The sequence below is a fragment of the Danio rerio genome, chromosome 10 (genome assembly GCF_052040795.2).
Source record: "Danio rerio strain M-AB ecotype USA chromosome 10, GRCz13ab, whole genome shotgun sequence".
NCBI classification, from domain to species: Eukaryota; Metazoa; Chordata; class Actinopteri; order Cypriniformes; family Danionidae; genus Danio; species Danio rerio.
Window position 1 is genome coordinate 23,331,422 of NC_141030.1, and position 25,439 is coordinate 23,356,860.

General features: G+C 35.0%; 1 protein-coding gene and 1 long non-coding RNA gene across 3 annotated transcripts in view; one reads left to right on the forward strand and one right to left on the reverse strand.

The window, feature by feature from the left end:
• Window positions 1–3,255, reverse strand: part of gfra2b (GDNF family receptor alpha 2b) — a 100,307-nt gene extending 97,052 nt beyond the window's left edge. The window contains exon 1 of one of the 2 annotated variants that reach the window (XM_087270453.1): window positions 2,439–3,255. In XM_087270453.1, the coding sequence (XP_087126579.1) occupies window positions 2,439–2,490 (52 nt within the window). In that variant the 5' untranslated portion in view covers window positions 2,491–3,255. Of the gene's footprint in view, window positions 1–1,490; window positions 1,765–2,438 lie in introns of those variants that run through there. The other variant, XM_087270454.1, reaches the window with a different exon arrangement.
• Window positions 3,256–10,766: 7,511 nt separating this feature from the next.
• On the forward strand, window positions 10,767–13,281 carry LOC147842042 (uncharacterized). The gene is made up of 3 exons (XR_015501002.1): window positions 10,767–10,868; window positions 12,157–12,263; window positions 13,188–13,281. It is a non-coding gene; the product is annotated as an uncharacterized LOC147842042 (long non-coding RNA).
• Window positions 13,282–25,439: the final 12,158 nt, after the last annotated feature.

Genomic DNA, 25,439 nt, shown 5'->3' on the forward strand with positions numbered 1-25,439 from the left:
ATGAATGAACTCAAGACTTAATTCACCAATTTTCCACAGGTGGGACAGGTTGACCAATGGAAAGAAGTAGTTCAACCATTCAGACCATTGAATATGTAAGGCTTTTCACCTTGAACTTGATATAGTAAAGTGAATTGTCAAGAAACTATTCAGTATTTTGTACCAAACTACCTATCAAGCTTATGATTTATAAAAAAATCGCCTCAGAATGTTTTTTTTTTTTTGGGAGATTTATTGTAACCAGGTTGAGAACTTTGTTGCGATTGATTGCGCTTACTATGAATAGCTCTAAGGAGATCTGTTGTTTTCACACTGTTTAGTGTCATTAAATCATACATCCACACAGTTTAATTGTGCTTAGTGCTAAAGGGCCTTAAGTGACTTTTCTTCTCTAGTAAAATATTCAGAAGTTTGAGAGACAAAAACATAGGCAGATAATCAAAACTAATTCCATTGGCTCCTGGCGATACACTGAGTTCTTGTGAAGTGAAACAATTGGTCTGTGGCACAAACATTATGTGCAGCATTATTTCCTTTAATCCAAGCCTCAGCAAACATGGCTGAATATGTATTTGACAATCTGGAGCACATGCTCCCTTATAATGAAGTATGTGCAGACACAAACTGACACATGAACTAATGCCATTTGCGTCTTACAGAGATGGGCACATTTCATTTGTTTATTAAAATGGTGCAACATATATTTGCAGGTCTCAATCTAGACATTTTACTTTGCGGATTTAAAATGTTTGATACACACTGTTATGTATCAGAAAGTAATGTTTTCACTTCAAAAGACTCCTGTGTGTATTTTCTAGAGCCATAGGTTATAATATTGTTATGCTTATGTTTTTTTTTTTTTTTTTTGGTTGATTTGCATTTTTTGAATCACCAATGATCACTATTTCAATTTAAATAATTTTAAATATATTGCTTAAAAAACTCTTGACGGCCTTAGTAAATTGAGTAAATTCACTGCAAATAATCCTTTTGGGTGAACTATCCCTTTAAACCTGAGTAGAGCGACTCCTGTCGACGAAGCCTTAAGTTACGTTTGAGAAAATGTCAAACACAATAGCATCAGAACCAGTTAAAAAGTAAAGTAATAAGTGGTCAATAGCTGTATGAACTGATACGTTTGCTTTAATGGTTACTTTATTGTCGTTTCTCTAGTGTTTTCAGCACCATGGACAGTTCCTCCATTTGCCAAGGCAAGGCAGGTTTAATATAGCACATTTCATATGCAATGGTAATTCAACGTTCCTTTCATAAACAAAAATAAAAGAAACAAATATAAGAAATAAAAACAACTAACAATAAAAAAAACTATTAAAAACAGATTAAATGTTAACGTAATAAAGGGTTAGTACTTCATCTCTGCAACATGTTTCACAAAAGCATCATTAGCTTTAGAACGTAAAACGTTAAATTTAAATTCCACAGGACATTTGAAATTAACAAATAAATGATACCACATCTTAACAACTTACCCACGTGCTAGGCCTGAATTTTGCTTCATGGCCAACCAGGCGTATCTTTATAAGGAACTTTCTTTAGCGTAATTGCTATTTATCAGACTGAACGAGGCAAAATTGAGTTCATTCAGCATAAAACAGTGTTTTGTGAAGATATATTCATACGTTAATAAATTGCCGTTGTGGTTGTGAGGTATTAAAATATTGTATTTTTCGCCGGTGCAGTACATCGATTCAAACTGAAAGTGCTGGAACATTATATTGTTGCTATAGTTACCTTATATGACCATGATTTCGATGCTAATTTGACGGCAGAAAAAAAAAATGCGCTGAACCCTGGGGTTATGCATTACAAAAATGTAATGAATGAATGATGAGCAAGCCGACATTTATTTTGCATTTATTTTCACATATGTAACCATAAATGTTAAATTGTTTTCTCATTCAATAAAAATACATTTTATTGCATTTTATTTATTTATATATTTTTTTCTAAACATTTTATTGACTATTTCCATTACATTTTCAAGTTCAGGAGACTGACTTTTCACTGTGTCCTTAGTTCAGGACTTTTGGACCTGACAGTTCACGTACTAATGCCCTGAAGTTCTGCTAAATATTCTGCTATCTTCTGCTCTTTGGGAAGCAGGCGTTAATGCATCGAAAAATAACGAGCATTGAACTGGAACTTAATCTGGAACGAGAAACAGTCTCTCTAGTATTACACAGATCGTTTATTCTCTGATTGAGTGATGCTGTATATGAGACAATCAAATGGAAGACTGGCAGTATGAAAGGAGAACGAGTTCATTCTGTAAACCGTCAGCTGTCCACTTTACGCAGTTAAACCCTATCATTCAATATCTCAATTTGATACATGATTGTCTGCGTGGGATTTCATTATTCTTTCACCCTTTCGGGTTGATACTTTTGCCTCTCGTGTCATATAGTTGTATTACTTACCAGATAAAAACAGGACGCTCAGAATATTCAGGAGAATCATGATAGATCCCATTCGAATCCCCGTTGAGGTATCCAGGATTCCGTAAATGTTCGCGGACAAATCCAACGCTTATTTAACGAACGTCCTTTTCACACCTAAGGTTCATTTCCAACAGTCAGCTGCGGGTTGAAGAAAACGTTAGAATCACTTCAAACCTTACAATTCCAGGACTTGGATATCTCCTATTGGGACTTTCGACAAGTAAGTTAGTAAATAAACAGCAACTGGCGTTTATTTGATGAAACTGAGCATATCCTTCCAACAAGAGCGTCGAAGCATTCCTCCAATTTGTGACGAAAAGATAGCGCGCGTTTATATCAGCGTTCTCCAAATGTGGATAGGATTTGAATTTACAGACGTTAGATTATCTTTTCAAACTTTTATCTAAGAGATGTTAGGTTACAAACGACTAAACTTCAGACGCCAAGTAAGTCGGTTTTGTCGTGCAAATCATCACCGGTTATTCCTGCATCGTACAAACGCATAATTGAACATCGTTCAAACATAAGTTGCTTGTTTACGTGAACTAAGAAAATCTCTCCGCACTCCAGTGAGAAGCAATAAATCTTCCTCGCTGGATAACCTCGACTTTAAGCCGGACAACCTTGACTTTCATCAGAAAATCCTTATGTGTCCACCAGCGTGCCTGTGGCTTCAGAACTGCCGTAGTTTTTCCGAGTCGGTGATAGTGAAGAACACAAACAGGAAAAGAGCACTTCCAGTTCCACTTATCGTCTGTTTTCTGTGGCGCAGAGAAATGCTTTCTCCCACGAAACTGAAGTTACATGTCCGACCCTCGGGGCTTTGTCGCTCTTCACGTCAGAGCGGACGCAATGAAAACATATCACCGCATGAATCTGACCGCTGCGCACTGGCTGAGCGCACAAGGGCATCGACGTACAACAACACAGTCATGTCTGAGACGACCTTGTGTAACACAAATATGACTTGTTGGCTCTCTTGTTGGGATTTTTTTTCTCCTCCTCCAGCATCGGAGATGCTTACTTTCCTCGTATTTATTATATGGTCATTTAAAAAAAAGCATTAACTTGAAAAATAAAAATCCACTGTCAGGTTAATTGGACAATTCGCTTTCACTTTCGTCTAAACGTGATTAGCATATGGGATTTGCTAATTTGTGTTTAATTTGTGTCCAAGACAACTGCCAACATGGGGACTGAGCTGTCAAACAGGAAGAACTTCTATGGGTTGTGTGGTTTATGTTATGGGCTTAAACATACAGTAATTATATTATTTGTATATTTTTCAGTGTATAACTTAACCATTTTTAATGAATTCACTATTGTAAAACTACGGAGAGAATTGTTTGTCTACATTGGATTTTATTTATTTTACAAATTAATAAATAGGTATAAAAAGGAAAAAGGAAAAAAAAATACTTATTCATAACATTACAGAAACGTGATAGATAAACTTAAGTTAACAAGTAGCCTTATAAGAAATCTATTAAGAAACACAGTTCTGTCCAGAATATGGTGTAATTCTGGTGGATTATTATTTTTAGAATATTCTTTTTTATATGCTATTTAAATAATGAGACTGAAAATGATGCTCATAAAAAGAAAAACCAATGACTTAATGAATACATAAACAAAATGGCATTTATATGATGATGTCTCTAAACAAGTTGAGTTAATTAACCATACAAGCTGAGATAAATTTCCAATCTGTACATTTGTAAATGGACGTTGCCTGTCATAAACAGACTGCTTAGATTAAAGGAGAGAGGCATTAAACTCAAAAGCGTAATCAAATATTTCTCTCCAAGCAAGTGCATGCTAATTCTTCTCAATTTCCTCTGGAGAAAATATTTGAGTTTATGATAGTTCCTATTAAATATTGCACATCTGTCTTGTATAAAATGCTATAAAATAGTAACATCAAACAGCTCTGAGAAAAATAAATAATAAAAGAAAGTACAAGCATAAAAACTGTATGTGTGTGTCTTGTTTTAGCAGGGAAATCTGTTATTTTTGTTTGTGCTTTGATGGTCTCCACTAAGTTTGCAATTACATGTAAACAACACATTAGTATTAGTAGTATGTGGTTAGGTTAGGGTTAGCAGATTAATTTGACTTGCAAAGGCACATATGCACAATGCCTGTTGAAGGGCATCAAAAAACATGTTAGCAGATATTCGAAAGTCTGCTTATTCTAATGACTGATTGGTGATTGTACATTACAGATGTACTGTACTGTAGTTGCAAAGTTACTTATCATCAGCAGGTTTAAAGAGGATTCCAATGTTATTACTCGATTGAATAGGTGTTATCAGCTGATAGATATGAGCCAGCTCAGAAGGCTGTTATCATCCATCCACATGGTCAATCAGCTATAGAGCACATGTGGCTGCGAACGGAAGTTAACAAGAATTATTTATATGATTTATTAAATTTCCCATTAATTGTATTTTATTAACGTCTATCTCCACCCCAACCCTAAACCCAACACAGTAATGTAAAAACTGATCTGGATCTGGAGTCCTATCTATTAGTATAGCTGATTAACCATGTGGATGGATGATAATAGCCTGCCAGTAGGCACTATAGGCCCTTACTGACCCATATCTATCAGCTGATAACCATTGATAACACCCATTTAATCAAGTGATTCAAAGCGGGTACAGTGTCACCTTGTTGTCACTCTTTAGATGTGGAAGAATTTTTAGGTTTGGTGGCTGAGAGTGCTCAAATGTGCTGCAGGGTAATAATTTTTGCACCAATAATGTGTACAGAATGATTAAGGAGTAAAATAAGCAAAATGATGTTTTCCTAAATATTTCCATTTGCATGTGTTAACATGCAGCGTGTTTGAGCTTTCTCAGGCACTGTACAGAAAGTTATATAGAAATAAAAAAATTATAATCAAAGAGACTGAAAAAAACCCTTTGGTGAAATATTGTAAACCCTAAACAAATAAGCCAGCTATGAAGTGGGTTGCAAAATTACAAACTTTGTTTTGAAGCAAATAAATATGTGATAACATTGCAAAGTAGGCAAGAGACAATAACCGTTTTCAAGGTATACTGCGTTTTGGAAAAGTCAAGGTTTTAAAACTGCTAAAGTTTTCTACTATACTGTTCCTACAGTGTGTGTAAAAACATTTTTTTTCTCTGTTTTTTTAGGACAGCAATATCTTCAGCAAAAAGACATCCAAAGATGCTGTTTTACATTGTAAAGAAATCAGTGTTTTTGAAACAATTGAAAACAGCAGAAGTCAATGATTCATTTTAATGATTTAGTCTGACATATTTATGGTTCCAATATACTTTAAACGTTTCTCAAAATAGTAATAATAATAATAATAATAATAATAATAATAATAATAATAATAATAACATCTTAAAATATATTGTGTTAAAAGGGGAAAAAAGGTTTTTGTTTTTTACCCAGACATTGAAAATAATGTACCGGGTGATTCAAAAAGAATACCACAACTTTAATAATTTAATCAAAAAACATGATGGAACCTTGGGTAATTAATCAGTTCATTTCAATTCAATTAATCTTTATTTCTATAGCACTTTTACAGTGTAGATTGTGTCTAAGCAAATTGAAACTGTATCAGTCTACTTTTCAGAGTTGAAGTTCAGTTTAGTTCAATTCAGTGTGGTTTTTATTTTCACTGCTGAAAGTCCAAACACTGCAGAGCAAATCCATTGATCAAATCCAGCTCCACAAGTCCCGAACCACGCAAGCTAGTGTGGACAGCGTTAAGGAACAAACTTCACCAATTGACGAAAGTGAAGGAAAAACATTGAGTGAAACCAGGCTCAGTTGGACACGACCGTTTCTCATATGGCCAAACTTCTTGTTCAGAGCTGCAGTCTAGGCGCAGAAGGCAGCCTACTTGTAAACTTGATGGAAGTAGTGAAAGTTTTCATGCAGCACAATGGGTAATGTAGTTTTTTTATTGAAATATTAGAGTACACCATTAAAGATGATTTTCAAGTCTTCCTTAATAAAAAAGTTTTTCAAAACTAATTTACCTTCGAGGAATGTCTTTTTCACTTCCAGAATCCGACTGTTTCTCTTACTAAACGCGCTGCTTTTTAAAATCGACAGTCAGGGAGAAGAATCATGACTACTTTGTCAACATGTCACAGCACAGATTCTTCTTCCAGAGCATTTTTTTTTTAAGCAGAGAGAAGGGAAACAGGCAGCCAACATAAAAGACGACATCCTGGGCCCCTCTTAGCGAGCAGAAAGCAGCCTTTGACAAGCCCATTAAAAGAAAGAAAATAATTGTCTCGCTTCTCGTCTTGCAAAACCCTTCAAGGTCCCTCAGAATCCTGCACAATGCTGAGGCGTTTTGATGCAGTTATCTAATGCAGTCATCTGTAATGTACATTTCATCCTGTCTGCTCAGTGCTTAACAGGGCCACTGCAAGCTTGTGTATTCCTTTCACCTGAGCTCAACCGTCTGTGAAACACTTCCAATGATTGTACTCGAATGTTTTGCGCTATAAGCAATAGTGTAGCATTTCCAGCTTTTCCAAATGCTGATTACGGATTTGTTGTCTAGATGTTCCCAGACCTATCAATATTCATTATATACAGTAGCTCGATGTTCTATGTAAAACGGATGGAGGTATTCAAATAAGGCTTTTTTTTTTTTACTGCAGCGGAGGATGGAATATCATTATCTCTGCAGGCTGTTGTGTTGTTGTCGTTTAAGTGTGTGTGATATTTTTTGGCTCGTCTCTCAATCTCTCCCATCAGCAGGATCAAAACGGCATGCACAGTGGTCTCATCATTCCGCTATCTGCGAAAAAAAGAGCAACTGGCTGTGTTTTGGTCACTATTATCTGATGCAATAATCGCGTCGTGTTTTCATATTTCACACACAATAGCGTCGTACATTATGCATACTTTATGAGTCATTCTGTGAGTCAATGTGCATGATCCTCAATGTGGTTTGGATGCATGTTGTGTGTTTTAATGACATCTTCACAGCCTTTTGCTAGCATGTTGTCTTTTGGCTGAAATGGAGAGCATCAGGTTGGTGCTTTAGGTCATTGATGTAAATGGCTAGATAATTAGTTACCTTAGATAATTAATTACAATTCCACACATCTGTACATTGGCCATTTTGGAAAGGTCACAAGTCACCAGATGCCGGCAGATCTATTTCATTGTAGCTCTGCTCTGCAAATGCAAAGGGTTAGTGACAAATGAGCAATGGTTATTCAGAAAATGGTGAGCAGTGGTGATTCAGTGTGAGTCCAAACACTTTAACAAATTAACAAATTCCATTAAACTGTGAGAACATTATAGTAATTGAACATATTTCAATCATCACAAAAAAATCATACAACCTGGTGTCACGATCATCAGCGATCTAGGTGTTGCAGTTGAGAACTACAATCTCACACATCAATTCCAGTTCTCTTTCTGATTACACAACCACAGCTGGAAGTCCATAATAGATTTATTACATTATGACATTGACTATATAGCGCTGTGAGCAATTCACAGCGTCCTCCTTTTTTTTTTGCCTTTGCTGTGTTTTTGACCCTTGCTTTGTTTATTGTTTTTTGTTGTTTTGCAGCTTATCCCAAACTTTTGGCTGTTTTTTTTTTTTTTTTTTTTTTTACTACGTTTTGGATTTTCTGCATGCTCCTGTCAGTTCCTGTTTCGACCATTGCCTGTTTGATGATTATGTTTAATAAAACTGCACATGGATCCTCACATCCATTGTCCCTGACACATCAAAAATTGTTTTCTAACATGTCACAGTTTACTTTATTTTTCTGTCCTCACCTAAATTGATACACTATAGTGTCCTGTACCAACAAATAAATTAAAATCTAGTGTACATTACTAACAAAAATAAGAAACAAAGTGATTACATTAAAATATAGGCTTGTAATGTATCAATCTGACACATTTAGGTAGGTATTTTTTAATTGCTTTTTACCATAAAAGATGTGGTCATTTGTAAATGAATTATTATTGTGACAGTATTTATTTAAATTGCATGCAGTTTAGTTTAAAACATTCTAACTTTTAATACAGTTTTACTTGTAAAACACACTGCAGCACCATCTCTTTCTCCCAGTGTCTGAAACAGTGCATTCAAGGATCTGGTCTCTATAACCCTGCCTTTCTAAGAGCCTACTTTGCTCTAATTGGTCGAATGAATAAACACGATGCGAATATTAAAATAGGTTACTATAACAATTAGAGACCTTAACCTGAGGCTATACTACAGCATTTGAAGGTCAAAGTAGACATTGTTCATGGGCAGCCATTGCAGAACATATACAGTACTAGACTCACAATATGCAAATTTGTATTTCTTTCAAATAGTTTACATGCTTTATATAACCTTTTTACATTAACAAACGGCTACAATATTACACATTGACGCTACATTTGACCGCATCAAATCATAATATGGGCACATTTTTGACAGTTTCTTTTAACTTTAGGTCTATGATTGTCTATAAATTCAAACATATGTTCTTCTCCTCCGAACTGCAGCTTCCAGGAGTCTGTGTGGGTTTGTTCACTTCAACCACATGCCCATAGACTGCATGGCAAGGTTATGCTGCAAGGCACACAATAGCAGCAAAAATACAGTGGCATATTTAAACCCCACACATCACCCAACAGTCACACAGCGACAGGCTTTGCTCAGGCTCCAAATCCGAAAGCACTGACCTTGTCATCAGCAGAGACAAAGGTGACTTTAAAGTGAGAGGAAAAAGCACACTCCTCCTCCTAATCTGTCATCAGCGATGCGGTGATGTTTGTGATGATGGGAAAGGAAGCAATGTGACAGACTTTGCTAGTAGAAAACTCGGTGTCCGCAGAAACTGTCCACATTGTTCACATGTCAGCGGGCGACGGAGTAACATCTCCCTCTTTTTTATATATACAGCTTTAGCATTATGAGTTCTTACAACGTTTCACATTATATTTGGAAGATTTTGTAAATAAATCTAATGCCTGCAGGCTGTTTGATTCTTGGAAAGCCTCACATGAAATAATAGAAACTGAATGCTTTATTAAACTTTTTGGACAAAAGCTTCTTGATAAATCAAGCTTTTGTGGTTTATGTGGTGCTATGTAGGAGAATATTAAGCTGTTATTTGAGTCTCTGTTTTATTCAGAGGCAGAAATTATACAAAAATATTCAGTTTTTTACACTTAAAATATGAACCAGTAAATTATTTGGAAAAGTGTCAAGTGAAGGGACACTGACAACAGAGGTGCAGATCCAAATGCAGGGTTTATGAGCAGGATGTTGAGGCAACCAATGGTCACCACAGGGGCAAACAGATGTACGCAGGAAATCCAGAGTCATAGTCAAATAACAGGGGAATGATCAGTACAGGCAGGCAGCAGACAACATAAAACAAACAAATAAACCAAGGTTTTAACACAGAAGGCAAGGCAAGAAATGTAATGTCCACAAACAATATAACACATAACAAGACTCAGGAATGAGGGTGTCAGAGAGAGCTGTATATACTGTATGTGAGAGTAATCAGTTCATGAGCAGCTTCAGCTGTGTGAGTCTAATCATCGGAGGCTTAGAACAGGTGTGTTTGTAGTGCCTGACAGTACTTGTAGTCCATGTAAATGTTAATGTTCTCCAGTGATCTATTAAAGTAGTTCACTGGTGATTGTGAAAATAAGAGTGAAAAGTTTTAGAGCCTTTAGTAAACTTTGATGTCTTTTATAAGTCTGTTCGCTAAGCCTGCATTTGTTTGAATCAAAATACAGCAAAAGCAGTCAAATAAGTGTTTTCTATTTGAATATATTTTATTCTTTTAATTTCAAAACTGAATTTTTAGCATCATAACTCCAGTCACATGATCCTTCCGAAATCATTCTAATATGCTGATTAGAACCATAAGAACTCAAAAGAACATATTCATTAACAAATTTTCCGCATATTTTAATGAATCGAAAGATCCAAAGATCACAAAGCTTTTGTAACATTATACACTATAATACAAATAACTTGTCAATATCTTCTGTTGCTTTTTTTTGTAAAGAGATTATTGACATTAGTACTTTGTTTAAAAAAATACTTTAAATTGATCAAAAGGGGTGATAAAGACATTTATATTGTCACAAACAATTTTGATTTCAGATAAATTATGTTCTTTTAATCTTTACTTCTAATCTTTTCATCAAAGAAATCTGAAAAAAGTCTACTCAGCATAATACAAATCTTTAAAAAATGTTTTTAATAGAAATTATAATTTTTTTTTTTTAAATTGTAAATCATTCATTGATTTTCCTTCGGCTTAGTCTCTGTTTCAGAGGTTGTGTCACCACAGCAGAATTAACTGCCAAGTATTCCAGCATATGTTTTGCGCAGCGAATGCCCTTCCGGCCGCAACCCAGTACTAGGTAACACCCATACACATTCATTCACACACACTCATGCACTATGGTCAATTTAGTTTCTTCAGTTCACCTATACCACATATTTTAGGGTAAACCGGAGCACCCGGAGGAAACCCACATGGACACGGGGAGAACATGCAAACTACACTTAGAAATGTCAACTGGTCCAACCAGGACTCGAATCAGCGACCTTCTAGATGTGGGGTGACTGTGCTAACCACTGAGCCACCATGCCACCTCTAAAAGCTTAAACAACTAATCAAATGTATATAAATAGCAGTTGTGATTCTCATTTTTGCAAATGTTTTATTTAACGTTTTATGATTAAATTCAATTCAATACAGTGAATATATAGAGATAAACAAATGCATTTTCCCCAAAAAGCCTGTTGTAGCAAATTCACTTCACATTTTTCAAAGAAATATTGGATGGATAATCAAGTTAAATTGCTTGAGTCCAGTAAGTGTTCTACTTGAAATATATATATATTTTTTACGTTTACTTTGTATGGATTTCCCAGCAAAAGAGATGTGTCTACTGTACTCCAACCTTAAGGAGGACAGTTTCAGAATACTAAAAGAAATGACCTTTTGTTTCTAAAAAAATATTGACTATCAATCAGACAACAGAAGACTTGAAGTGAATTGTATACTACAAGTGAATCCAGTATTTTGATCATTTAGATGTCTTAGAAATCAATACAGCAGACCCTAAGTCAACACTTTGCTGCCAAAAGTATACAGCGTTAAGTTTTTGGACTTCTTCTTCATTTTGTTTTTAATGTAGGATGTTACCAGAACATATTGAAAATCTGATTTGAACTAGAAGATGATTTTGCATTTGTAATTTGGTATGTAATTGTCACATTTAGTTCTGGTTTACTTGGCTTTTACACTGCCTAAGGAGACTTCAATAAAAAATAAATAAATAAATGGGGATTTTAATAATGCATTAGTTAATGTTGATATTAACAGTGACTATGATTCATAAAGAAGAAATATTATATATATATATATATATATATATATATATATATATATATATATATATATATATATATATATATATATATATATATATATATATATATATATTAGTATTGTTAATAATTGGAAGATGAATTCTTCATTCTTAGTTTATGTTTCTTAGTTTATGTTGGTAAATACATTGACATAAACTAATGGAACTTTATCGTAATAAATAGTAATGCATGTTTGGCTAAAGATGCTTGCTGTGTGTTTGTGATGGTATTTTTTTTTATCAGCTGAGTGGTTTTTTTTCATGTGTAAAGGAGATCAAACACTGGCGGGATCATACACAGATAAAGATCTGCTTTAAGGAGACATGCTTCAGATGCCTGTGATGAATTATAATGGCAACATCAAGAAAAAGAAACAGGTATGCTTGAACCTTCAGCTCTTTTTGTTTTCGGATTTTGTGAGATCGTCATGTGTTTGGTCCATGCTTCTATTTTAGTCAAACTAGAGTTCATTTTAATCAAACCAAACCTGCCAAGTGTGAACACACCCACAGTCTTTCCACCTGAGGACCAACACCACCAAGGCTCCCAGGTTCTACTTAAAAATGTGCTTTAATTTAGACTGTGTCTTCACTAAACACATCATTTTTTTCTGTACTGTATAATTTGGTTGTTCCTCTACACTGAGATTTTGCTTTTGATTTTGTGGATACATTACATTTTTTGTAGTGGACTGTAGAAATGGAGATATATTAGAAAATTGGAATGCAGATTTAGTCATGTTGACACTTTTGGTACTTTAATAGTGCTACCATCTATGTGAACACTATAATGTTCATTAATGAGATCTAAATGTTCAATGACAGTTTTTTTTTTCTTTTCTTTAATATAAGACAAGATTAAGGTCATTAAGTTATAATTGTGACTATATCAGCATGAAATCAATTTGACAAAAATTAGTAGATTAGATATAAAAAAACAGATTTCATTAAAATGTTTTTTAAAATAATAAACTCTTCATCAAATTCACACATCGTTTATTTCTCTTGTAAGAGTCTAAATTATCATATGCATTTGTTTATATGGTAAAACATGTCTTTTTCACCAATTAAGGTCCACACAAATTCCAAAGGCAAATACTGATAAGATCAGGGCCTGGTGTGTGGACTTTGGGGTTTTTACAATGTGGTCACATGTTGATTGGTCAGTTTGAATGTCTCAGTATTTGGGCTTTGATCACATGTTCAAGAAACATACAAAATAGTTGGTAAACTTTTTTTTTTTTCCTGCTCTGCACTTTTTTTCCTGCTCTGCTTCTCTCCTGCTCTGCTCCTTCTCTGGAGGCTGTCTTCTCTGGCTCTACTGCTCTCAGGTTTTCTTTGAGGCCTACTTACTGCTCTTTGTCTCTCTCTCCCTCCCCCTGTCTCACTCTTTCAGGTAACTTTATTTTTTACATTTAAGCAGGTACAATTAATGTCATATGTTTTATCATTTCATGTTTTATCATTTTATACAGTTATTTATAGCTAATTTAGTTGTAACCATATATAAGTATTTTCATTAAATTATCTCATTTTCAAGTATTTTGTGAAATACTTTTGATTAATTGCTCCATATTGCAATACAATACAATCACATAATATCAATGCTCTCCCACATTTTTAGCTATTAATTATGTACTTATTTCTGTTTTTGGATTGCAGAAGGATGGTTTGACTAGAATGTACAGTTTTTCACCATCATAATGATAACTTTAGTCATTTAGCAAAACTACAGTTCGAACCGCTGTAGTTAAAAACCCATTCTTACACTCTCAATGTTATTTATTTCACATTATATTATCTTAGACATCTGAAATGTCAGTAAAAGTGACTTTGTTAGACTGTACAGTTCAAAAGTTGACAGAGCAGAGATCAAGGTCCCATAATGCAATTCATAACTGTAAATAAACGGAAAATACTTTTGAATCACAAAATACGTAAAGTGTTAATTAACATACATTTTTTATAATGTGATAAATCCATAAATGATCTGTAACAATGGAGTCGGGTGACAACAGAGTTAGGATCTACATGCAGTTTCATTAAGAATCGTCGTCATTCAGGCAATGGTCAACATGTACAAATGGTAGCATACGGGTAATCCAGAATCATAGTCAAGTCACCGGCAAATAGTCGATACAGGCGGCAAACACTGAAAACACGGAAACAAGACTAGGGATTTATGACAAGAAACTGACGTTTTGACATTGTTTCAAGGTCCTGAAGCACAAGTGTTTCAAACACTGCACCGAAGCATGATCCGAAACACCCAGGTAATGCGACTAAAGTGATTTGAAACACTCAGGTCATGTGATTAAAGTGACTAAAGCAATTCAAAGCATCAGTCAATTCAGAGGTGTTTTGAGACCTGCCAAATCTGCATTTGACTGCCCAGGTCGGATGTCAGACCAATGTTAAAACTAAACATGTTACAAGAACAGAGCATTTAATAACTAACATCTATAGCTGCATCAACCTGGATACAAATTGGGAAAATATTGACACTTACCACTGTGTGTTTTTTCAGGTTTGAGCTGTCAATCATGTATATGTTGCAATGTCAGTTCGATGTAGGCTAAAGCGTGTATCGCATTATCAAACTATTCTTGTTGACATCTTGGAATAAAAACATAGTCTGAACTTTAGGATGCGGGTGACCTGGGGCCTCATGTATCAATGCTGCGTACGCACAAAAACTTTGCGTACGCCAAGTTTCACGCTCAAAATGGCTCACGTTTGGATTTACTAACAATGAACTGAACGTGGGAATGTGCGCAGGTTCACGGCAGCTTTCTGGCAGGCGTACGCACATTTTTTGTGCGTGTCTGTTTTATTTCCATTGGCGACTCCTAGAGGCAGTTGTGTTAAATTCTTCTCTACAAAGTGTCTGATCCTTGCAATGGCGTCTGTGTGAGACGGGTTCATATAGTAGGTATGTAAGATTTCCATACCATACAGTTGACCAGCTAAACATTAAAGCACAATTTGCAGCGGTCGCCTGTTTTCCCAATGTAATCTGAGCAATCTACTGCACGCACATTGCTATAAAGACACTATCTGAAGATGAATTTGCATGCGTGAATCAGAAACATTTCCATTCAATAAATGTGCAAATAAAATATGATGCACAAACTTATTGATGATTCCTACTTGTCTTTCTCGTGATAAATAGTGGGCAAAATCTGATATGTAGCGGGGGAAAAAGAAGAAAGAGTTCATCAGACGCTGGATTCGAGCCGAGTTCATGCTCGAACGTGTCAGTACATGATCACATGCTTCTTATGAGGTGCGCCACTGAGACTTCTAAGGGTACTGCTACATTTTACAAATATAAACCACACTATTTCTTTTTTAAATGCACTCAGTGCGATGTTCAGACCCAACTGTGTTAACCGTATCAGCTAAACTCTCGCACTCTATTTTTTTCTTTTGTTGTTAATTCCGGAGAACAAACTTGCAAATAACACCGCTTTTCTCCGGTCTACCTCCGAAAGCAGCACCTCCAATTCATATTCTGTTCAAAGTTTCTCTTTTTGCTTAATTTTGCCATTGCTTTTTCGTTGGGTTTTCCATTAGCATAGTCATTAGCATATTCATACGGGGGAGGAGGCAGGGAGGGGTTTTGTGCTCGTGCATGTTGCGCTCAGTTTCACGTTCATTCAGATGTACAAAAGAATATGCGTGAGATTCGGCGTACGCAGTGTTTCATACATCTGAATTTTTTTCTGCGTACGCACATTTACAGCTTTGTGCGTACGCAATGTTTTAGTAAGATTTCCACGCAAGTCTTCGTACATGAGGCCCCTGGTCCGATAAACTCACTGCACAGACAGCATGACCATTCATCTCGGAACAGCAGAAGGCCATGGAGTTACCGCAGTATACCTCACACGTCTTCCTCGACCTCAGCCACCATTTCAACATAAGCACGTGTGCTCTAACTGAATGAATGCGGGAGGCTTCACTCTATAACAACCTCTCGCGACACAACCTCTCCAATGCGGCACCTCACGATATTTGCAAGTCATATGTATCATATTTAATATAAATCGACAGAAACAGAGGAACGCCGCCAAGTAGCTAAGTAAGAGTAATGAATTTTGTCTAAAATTTACTTGAGTAAGAGTAATAGAACACATTTTTAAATGTACTCAAAAAGTACACACTACTCAACAATTTTGCTCAAGTAAATGTAACGATGTAAATGTAATTCCTTACAACCCACCTTTGTCATAATGTCACAGGTCAAAGACAACAAGAAGTCTCCAAAGTGTGTGGAGATATGAGCAGTGTATATAGCCTGTGTAATCAGTCTTTGATCATCCAAGCTGTTTGTCTGTAATCATGAGTGATCTAAAAACAGAAGTGTGTGAGGTACATGTTGGTATTTGTAGTTCATAAGGTGACAGAATTGTAGTCCGGGTGATGATGCATCTTTACCTTTATCTGCAAGCCTGTCCTTGTTAAAGTTCTTCTTTTTAAAATGCTTTTCACTTCATATTATTGCTGTTTTAACAGAAAAAAAACATTAATATAATGTTTGTCCCAAATCGCATACTTATGCACAATTCTATGCCATTTTGTAGTGTAAATAGTGTAACAGTTGCACTTTAATACCCGGATGATGCACTTATTCAAAAAGAAGTGTGGAATGATGGCCACTTCACTCACTCAGTGGCTGCTTGTACCCATGGCTGGTATTATTTGGTACTTTGGTCATTTATTTCACTAATATGGCATCCATCGTACGTCATCAGGGAAACAGTTTGAATTTCTGCTTACTAAAAAAAATGTTCTATTTAGGTAGATACTGCACACATATATTACAGTTGCTGTTAAGTTTGTAGGTGCGTAAGTACACAGTGCATAAGTGCATTGTGCATAGCAGGGCTATTTAATTAGCTTGGCATGGGGGCTGGTTCATGAAAAGCATCCCAAACGAAGGGCCGGAGAGATATGACTTGATATAGGAGTGATGACACCACTACATATAAGAGCCCATATGCTGTATTTGTGCTCCTAAAGACACCCACGTTGGCTTTTTCTACATTAAAATGTTAATATATTATATTTTAAAACAGTTGCATTGTCCAAAAAGATTTTTTTTGTTTACTAACATTCAAAATGTTGTATTTCGCATAACAAAAGCCGTGCATTGCTGAAGTAGGCTTCTACATTCAAACACATTCCTATTTCATAACTTGAAACTTGTCATAACTTTTTTTCAACAGAAATGCGGGTTAGAGAAGCCTTTATGATTAATTAACTGTGACGAATTAAATAGTGAAATCAGCTAATCGTTGCATCCCTATTAATGATTACAGTGCATTGTACAAAAGGCATTTTCTGCGAAACATATCCAAATGTTTTCGGCTGCCCGCACCACTCGCTAATGGTGACTCAAGCTCTGTTGCAGCCTATGCAGCTCATACTGAATTAAACAGATGCACGTCACTTCATAGCTATAGGGGCCGTTTTTTGACTGAACTAAATTTATTTTTATGTCTTGGTCAGACTATTTGGAGGGCCAGAACAAATTGGCCCCGGGCCCGGTTCGGCCCGTGGGCCGCCAATTGAATAGCCTTGGTGTATAGTGTGCCATCTGAGACGCAGCTAAAGTTTGCATTATTTTATTTAACAACATCGCCATCTACTGGCCTGGCATGCAAAATACAGCGCTTTAGCTGTTTTTGTAGATGCAGATTAAAAATATAGATTTTTTTTTTTTTTTTGGCCAAAACTTTTCTAAAAACACAATGGAAGTGGATTTTCTGTTTGAGCACATTATTGTGTTGTAAATACACTCTCATTGTTAAGTCCTGTCAACACACAAGCTTGTGCTCAAGAGTCAAGTCGTATTTGTTTATCCTAAAAGAGCTGCAGTTTTTTCCACTTTTTTTTTTTACCTCTATACGGTAAAAGCAGCATTGTTGTTTTATGATTGCTGCAAATGGGAAAACACAATCTTACTTGTCAGATTGTCAGAAAAACAGGCATCCTCATTTGTGCCCTGCAATGAAGGGCATGCCATGCAGAGAGAAGCTCCTTAAGTAATTTCCAGCGGTACTGTGCTTCAGGTAAATTGATTGCTGAACAACTGCTGTTAATGTGTGTGCATGTGTGTGTATGAGAGAGAGAGAGAGAGATGAAGATAGAGAGGCCTCTACTGCTCCATGGGGAGTTTTTGCACTGTAGTGGCTGAGGTTTATAGGTCAAAGATGATTAAAGTTTGGGATGCCCCATACCGTTCCGTGAGTAAGTTCTGATGGAAGATCAGAGCAGCGAGATTGTATGGAAAAGTGTGGCTGGGAATGCAGGACTGCTATATTGCAAAAGCCAGAGCAATTTACTTTCGCAAAGCTTCTGAAAGAGTCCAATCAGCTTCTGGCTTTGCAAGAGGTCTTGAACAAGATCACAGTTTTAGTGAGCGGACGTTTTTTTTTCAATCTGTCATGGGATAAAAAAAAAAGATAACTTCATATTTGATAAGTTTATATGTGATCCTTTTAATTTACTTTAATTTTACTATTCTTGTTATTTTGGTTTATTTTTTTACAATTTTGACAAATTTTCAGTTTGTGCTTTATTCTAAATGTCAGTATAAGTAATATATCACTATAAGGGAAAAAAACAAAAAAAATCAGAAATTGGAGCAATATAAAGGTAGAAACCTCTGTAATTAATGTACATTTAAATTGTTGGTATATGGTTGGAAACATCGCAGTGCTATCTGGTGTTCTCTAATGCTCATTGGTCATTACTAATATAAATAAATGGACATGAAATTTAGATGCAGTATATTTATAAGTATAAACTATTATTATACAGCTCTCAGTATACTTAATTTCTGTCGTCCTTGACAATTAGGTGTATCATGTGGCGGTGTTCACACCAAGTTGTAATTACCCTAATTAGATGAAAACCATCTGAGCTGTTTACTTAATCCAAATTACACATTTATGCGCCAGCACTGTTCAAATTGAGGAACTGATAGACTAAACCCAACAAGTTGTAGTCATCAAAAAGTCTTATTAGCAAACTTTGAATTGATTTAGCTGGACATTTGATGGTTAGTCAACCTGGTGCTATGTTAAACTGATTGAATTTGCATTAATAAGACAAAATATAATATAATTATAAATTATTTATATTTTTTAATGAATAAGTCACAATTATAACAATAATAACATTGAATGGAAGCGATGATTAACTATATCTACAGTACACGATAGGAAAATAGTGTAACTATTGTAATAATAGTAACTGTAGTGTAACTATTATAACTATTGTAACTACATATATTTGTTTATTATTATTAACAAAATTGTTTTACAATTACAATTACATTTAAAGATGTATCTTCTTCATTCACTTTTGGTGAATTTAGCCTTGGCCATGAAGATTTAATGTCATCAGGCGGTATCCAACGATCAGTGTGTGTGCTGTCTTTATAGTCCAAGTAATTATTTGATGATTGGCTTCAGCTGTGTGTCTGTGTGTGTGAGTTATCAGTGGAAAACCGGAACGGGTGTGTGTGTGGTGCATGACAGGATTTGTAGTCCATATGGTGACGAGATTGTAGTCTGAGTGAAAGTGAATCATTTCCAGCGATCTACAAGCCTGGATCGCTTGTGATTCTGACATTTAAATGTCTTTGTAGTAAAACCAGAGTAACTGTAACATTTACCATGATCTTACAACTGTAACCATGTTTTTTATGTGTTTTTTTCCACTTGTAGTTCAGTATATCCATAATAACTACAACATCACATCTTTCAGATGAGACCTTAAACCGAGTCTTTAATCCTGACTCTCTGTGGTCATTAAAAATCCCTTGGCACTTCTCGTATAGAGTAGGGGTGTGACCCTGGTGTCCTGGCTAAACTTTCACTATCGGCTTTTACCATCCTGGCCTTCCAATCATTCCCATCTACAAAATACAATCAAACCAATAGCTGGTGAGTGGTGAGTGCACTGGCGCCATTGTCTTGTAGCTGCTGTCACATCGTACAAGTGGATGCTGCATACTGGCGGTGTGGAGAGACCCCTCCTCTTGATTGTTAAACACTTTGGGTGTAGGGACATACAGTACACAACAAATGTGCTATAGAAAAACACAATACATTTGCATTACATCACATGGTTTTAATATGGTAACCAAGGCTTTTTGATCTTTTTTAGCAAAACTGTAGTAAATACAAAATATAACATGATTTGGTGACACTTTAAAATAATGTGCTATTAATAAATGTTAAGTAATGTATTTACTGCGCTAAGTATGAACAATCTTGTTCAGCATTTATTATCACTGTTCAAAATTTAAAAATGACTTATTAAAATCAAAGTTGTGCTTGTTTACATTAATGTACAGTAGATTGAGGAACTAACAATTAACAACTTTATTTTCATTAACTTACATTAAGGATGAAGTAGTGTGTTGTTTATTGTTTGTTCATGTTAGTAAACACATTAACTAACATTACCTAATGGACCATTATTTAAAAGTGTTACCCATTGTTTTAAAATAGTGCTTTTGGGTGTAATATTTATTTACAAATTAAAAGAAACAAGCACAAAATATCAGTTACATTTAGGAAATAAGTTGCCAGGAAAACATCTAGTTCTAAAGTTTAACAATGTACACAAATATGTCTCTTCACAATAACAACTAACCAATCAGAATCAAGTATTCCGGTGGATCGCATAATAAGTGGTCTGAGCCACATTCTCAAATCAATAACACAAAAGACAATTACCCTACAAATAGCAGAAAGCCTTTGAACTTAACACATTGCTTAATTAGCAATGGCCAACGATAGCACTGTTACATGTTTCACCAAGCATACCAAGAGCTCAAACTCACTGTCTGTGCTGTTTAATTAACGCTAAGCCAATTTCAATAGCCGTCCCCAAAGGATTTCTCTTCCATCTAAAGATTTAGCAGTCAGCGCTCAACTTCTCCTCCGACAATGACTATAGTGGTAATCTCCTTGATTGCAAAAAAACAAAACTGATGATGATATCAGTGATTTCAGGGCAGCATATGGTGAGATATTGATGATTATCCTCAGTAATATAACAAACTTATGAGCAAAGACTTGAGAGACTCTTAGCTGTCTCATTAGCGGGAATTTTAGAGTCTATATTGTTTGTGATGCCAAGAGGGAGTTTGCACTGAAACGCCAACATGTAATGTGTCAAATAATGTGCAAAAGCAACAATAACAGCAGATGTGCTGATTGCTCTTCGTCAAAATGACTTTATTTTTTGGTAACCTGCTTTAAATCATAGATTTTTTTTCATGGAATAGCTCATGAACATCAAATAATATGAACGCTTCATCTACACAAAGTCTGTTCCATTTGTGCTTTTATGCTTAGTGAATATGAAAATTAATCAGGGTTTAACATAAGAAAACTTTTTTTTGTTTTGTTATTTTTGTAAATCCATAGCAACTAAAATTACATGGCTTTTAACTGTTAATTAACTTATGCAATAAACATAAGCTATACAATTTTCCATGATTTTACTACAGTGACAATAACCTTATTTATTTTTTTGTAATAGCACTGTATTAATGGCAAAATATCTCCCAGTGATTTCCCCCCACTATAGCCATGGTTAATACTAACCAATAAAAACTAATATTTTTGTAATTAAATCATAGGAATCTTTACACCATATACAACAGTTCTGTCTGGTTCTCGAATCTGATTGGCTCATAGCTGTGCAACATTCTGCAATATCAGAACTCGTACATCATCAGTTAGATAAATTTTGCATTGGTTGGACAGAATGTAGTTGAATTGTAGCGGTTGACGTTGTCCATCCACAAGATGGATAATAAGCCCTTAATGGAGAAAAATTCTGTGGAAAAGTACAAACTACAGCTGATCAAATCATTGTAAATCTGGTAAGTGACATTCTAAGTCGATCTCTCACTTTAGTATGTTGATGTGCTGTATTTTACCATAATTTTATACCATTTTAGTCTATTGAGTGCGAGATGGGACTCATATCAGTAATGTATATTTTTTTGTGTAGGCCACTCGTTGTATAACCCGAGTTACTTTTTGGTTGGCCATCTGTTTCTCATGAGTCTCTGCAGACTAGTTTAGTTAAAAGAAAGAAGAAATGGCCACATGTGTTTAGCATTTCGCAAACACAACAGTAATCTGGTAGTTTTTGGGATGCTTTGACTTTTTCAGGGTTAATTATTGTGCAATGTCTACAACAGAGAAATACTGGAAAATCTCTGTAGACTGAAGGCATTTCATGCTGTTCAGCCTTATAATCTTAAAATGTTAGCAAAATGTCCTGTTTTTCTATTACTTCAAACATTACGCTAAATAATCATTTAGCTATTAGATGCAAAATGACATTGGTGAAGAAGTGTACTGACGTCAGCTGCAGATGTGAATGAGTGGCGGATGAAAGTAGTTTCTCATACAAAAGAATTTTAAGACACTCCAAGTTTGATTTTTTTTTTTTTTTTTTTGTAGTAAACTTACAGATTTCTGCATTTTATGATTTGTGTTTTTTATGTTTTTATGTTTTTAATATAGGAAAGTTTAAAGAAAGGTAACGTTTTATCAACATGTATAATAGTGTTTTTGCCTTAAAGTGATGTATTGCCTGGGTTGGTGTTAGGTTTTTTTCATTCAATAGTGAACTCAAATCCCTCGGTTTTTTTTTTTTTTTTTTTAATCTAATGACCCTTAGTTTAAAAAAAAAAATTGGTTTAGTTCTTCACCTTCTGCAGGTTCACTCACCAGCTCAATCAGAGTAGCAGAAAATAACACTTACGTCTAGAGATACGGATGCTTCCATTTCCTCTCAAACCTAGATATTTCAGGAGCGAATGTATTTTTATACCTGACCTTGTCGCCTCTACACTTCTAAAACTGGGTCTCTTCACCCAAACACTCACTCAAAACAAAAAAAAAAAAAAAAGTCTTGTTCTCAGTCAGGAAAGACACAAAGATGTACAGCCTCTTCTCTCTAAGCCTCAAGTCGCAACCTATTCTTATAAATCTCCGCTTGAAGCTTTGAGTCCCAGACTTGTCCATCCACACTCAACTCGTCTTTAAGTTACGGACAAGCATTATATGGACTGTAATAACTGCAATTTCCCTTGCACAAAATGTTCTTTTCCCATGACTGCTGCAAGCACTATTTCACTTGTCAGTTGCTCTGATATCTTCAGCAATTCTTTTTAAATCCTGTTGCCAAAGCTTTTTTTTAGCCATCAATATAATTAGACAGCGCAGGAGCACAAAGAGGAGCCGAGGGACTGTTGGAAATATGAGCAGGGTACAATGATGGGGTCTGTCCAAGGCTCTGAAGATATAGAAACTCGATAGAAAAGTTCTAATTAAAATGCATTTCAGCACATTTGCCTTTGCGGCTTTAATTTAATTTAACTCATTCCCCCAGTGAGGAAATGAGATAAAATTAATTAGTTTTTTTTTTTCTTCATTCCTCCAGTTTTATATATATGTGTAAGGTATATAAATTTATAGTCATTTTTCTTTCATCCTATATGCACCTGAACATGCTTGTTTTATTATACATTTTACATATTTTATATATATATATTAAGGATTCACCCATATGAATTTTTTGGTCCGATACCAATAACTCTTCAGACTCAGACTTTGAGGCCAATATATATAGGTATTTAAAACCTTATATATTATAGGTATTCAAAACCTTCGATAATTCTAAATATTTCAAAATGTTATATTTTTATACAGCAAACTTCATAAAAGATTGAACTGCTCTTATAAACTGAATAGTCTATACTCAAAGCAAAAAAGCTATAATTTCAAAATTGCAAGGTGATTATAGACCTATATTCATGATTTCATGTAAATCAGCGTGCCAAAAATAAATTATTTCCTTTTCTTTATGGCAAATTAACATGCAACTTGACTGTTGCATAAAAATAATAGGTTAAATAACAAAATGGGATTTAATTTACAAAAAAGTAAAATATATTGTAAATAAAATGAAAACGAAAGAGCGCTGAAGCCAGCTCAAATGTTCTTCAATAAAATGTGTTACAATAATTTACATTTGTACAAATATGTCATGTCTTGAAAAGCTTTTTTTAAAGTCGTTTTGACAGTTCAGAGCCACCAAAAAGCTACAAGCAAAAAGCTAAATACAGATAGTATTAAATGCAGCATAAATTCATCGTATTTGGCATTTTAGATTCATTTGAACACATGTTGGTGCCATCCACAGTCGCAACCCATCTCTAGGAAACATCCACACACACATTCACACACACTATGGACAATTTAGTCTACCCAATACACCTGTACCGCATGTCGTTGGACTGTGGGGGAAACCGGAACACCCGGAGGAAACCCACGCGAAGGCAGGGAGAACATGCAAACTCCACACAGAAATGCCAACTGAGCCGAGGTTCGAACCAGCAACCTTCTTGCTGTGAGGCGACAGCACTACCTACTGCGCCACTGCCTCGCCTCTCATTATAATCATTATGAATATTCCAATCAAACTGAATACAATCTTACATCAATAACACATGGCAAGCAGTGCGTTAAATTAATTATAACAAATAATCATATTAGATTACAAATAACTGTTATGTTTACACGTGTTGTAAAATGTGCGAGTCCTTTAAGGAGGTAGGCTACAGTTAGGTGTGTGTGTGTGTGTGTGTGTGTGTGTGTGTGTGTGTGTGTGTGTGTGTGTGTGTGTGTGAAGAGAAACAGAAAAAAGGAGCGTTTTTTTTTCGCAATGAGACTATTTTCAGTGATTCCCTCTTTAGTGACTAATTTCGTACCACACAGAGAGTAATAAACAATTTGGAACAAGTTACATGTGCCTTCGTTCATTCAACAGCTGCAACAAAAAAAGAAGGAAGTTAACCCCGAAAGCAACATTATTGCAACCCCTGCTATTTTAAATACAACAAAGAGATAGAGTAGGAAAGGTTTACACATGTTATATTTTTTTCCTGAGGCGATTTAAAGTTTTTTTTTATATTTATTAAAAAAAAAAACTTGTAAATAAAATATATATTAAAAAATACACAATGACACTCAATCAAACATATCTACAATGATAAGGAACATGGTTACTTACTGCGTTAACGCACAGCAATACCACATGAAGAAAGGACAGACTTTAAACACAGCAAAAATGCTTTTCTAATTTAAATTTTTTGTCTTGTTTGTAGTACAATTATCCAAAAATTCCAAATTCGAGAAGAATTTTCTAGACAAGCAAAACATGTTGTCTCATTTTAAGAAATAATCTGGGTTAAAAACTAATGGGTTAAGCAAAATTATCTTTTTTTTCCCTTTTGACATAAGATTATTATGCTTACCCCATTGGCAGATTATTTTGCTTGTTTTAGGGTAAAAATCACTTAATATTAGCAGATTATTTCTTAAAACAAGACAACATGTTTTGCTTGTCTAGAAAATTCTTCTTGAATGAAGAATTTTTAGATATTTGGACTAGAAACAAGAAAAAAAATCTAAGTAAGAAAAGCATTTTTTTGCAGTAAAGGAATAA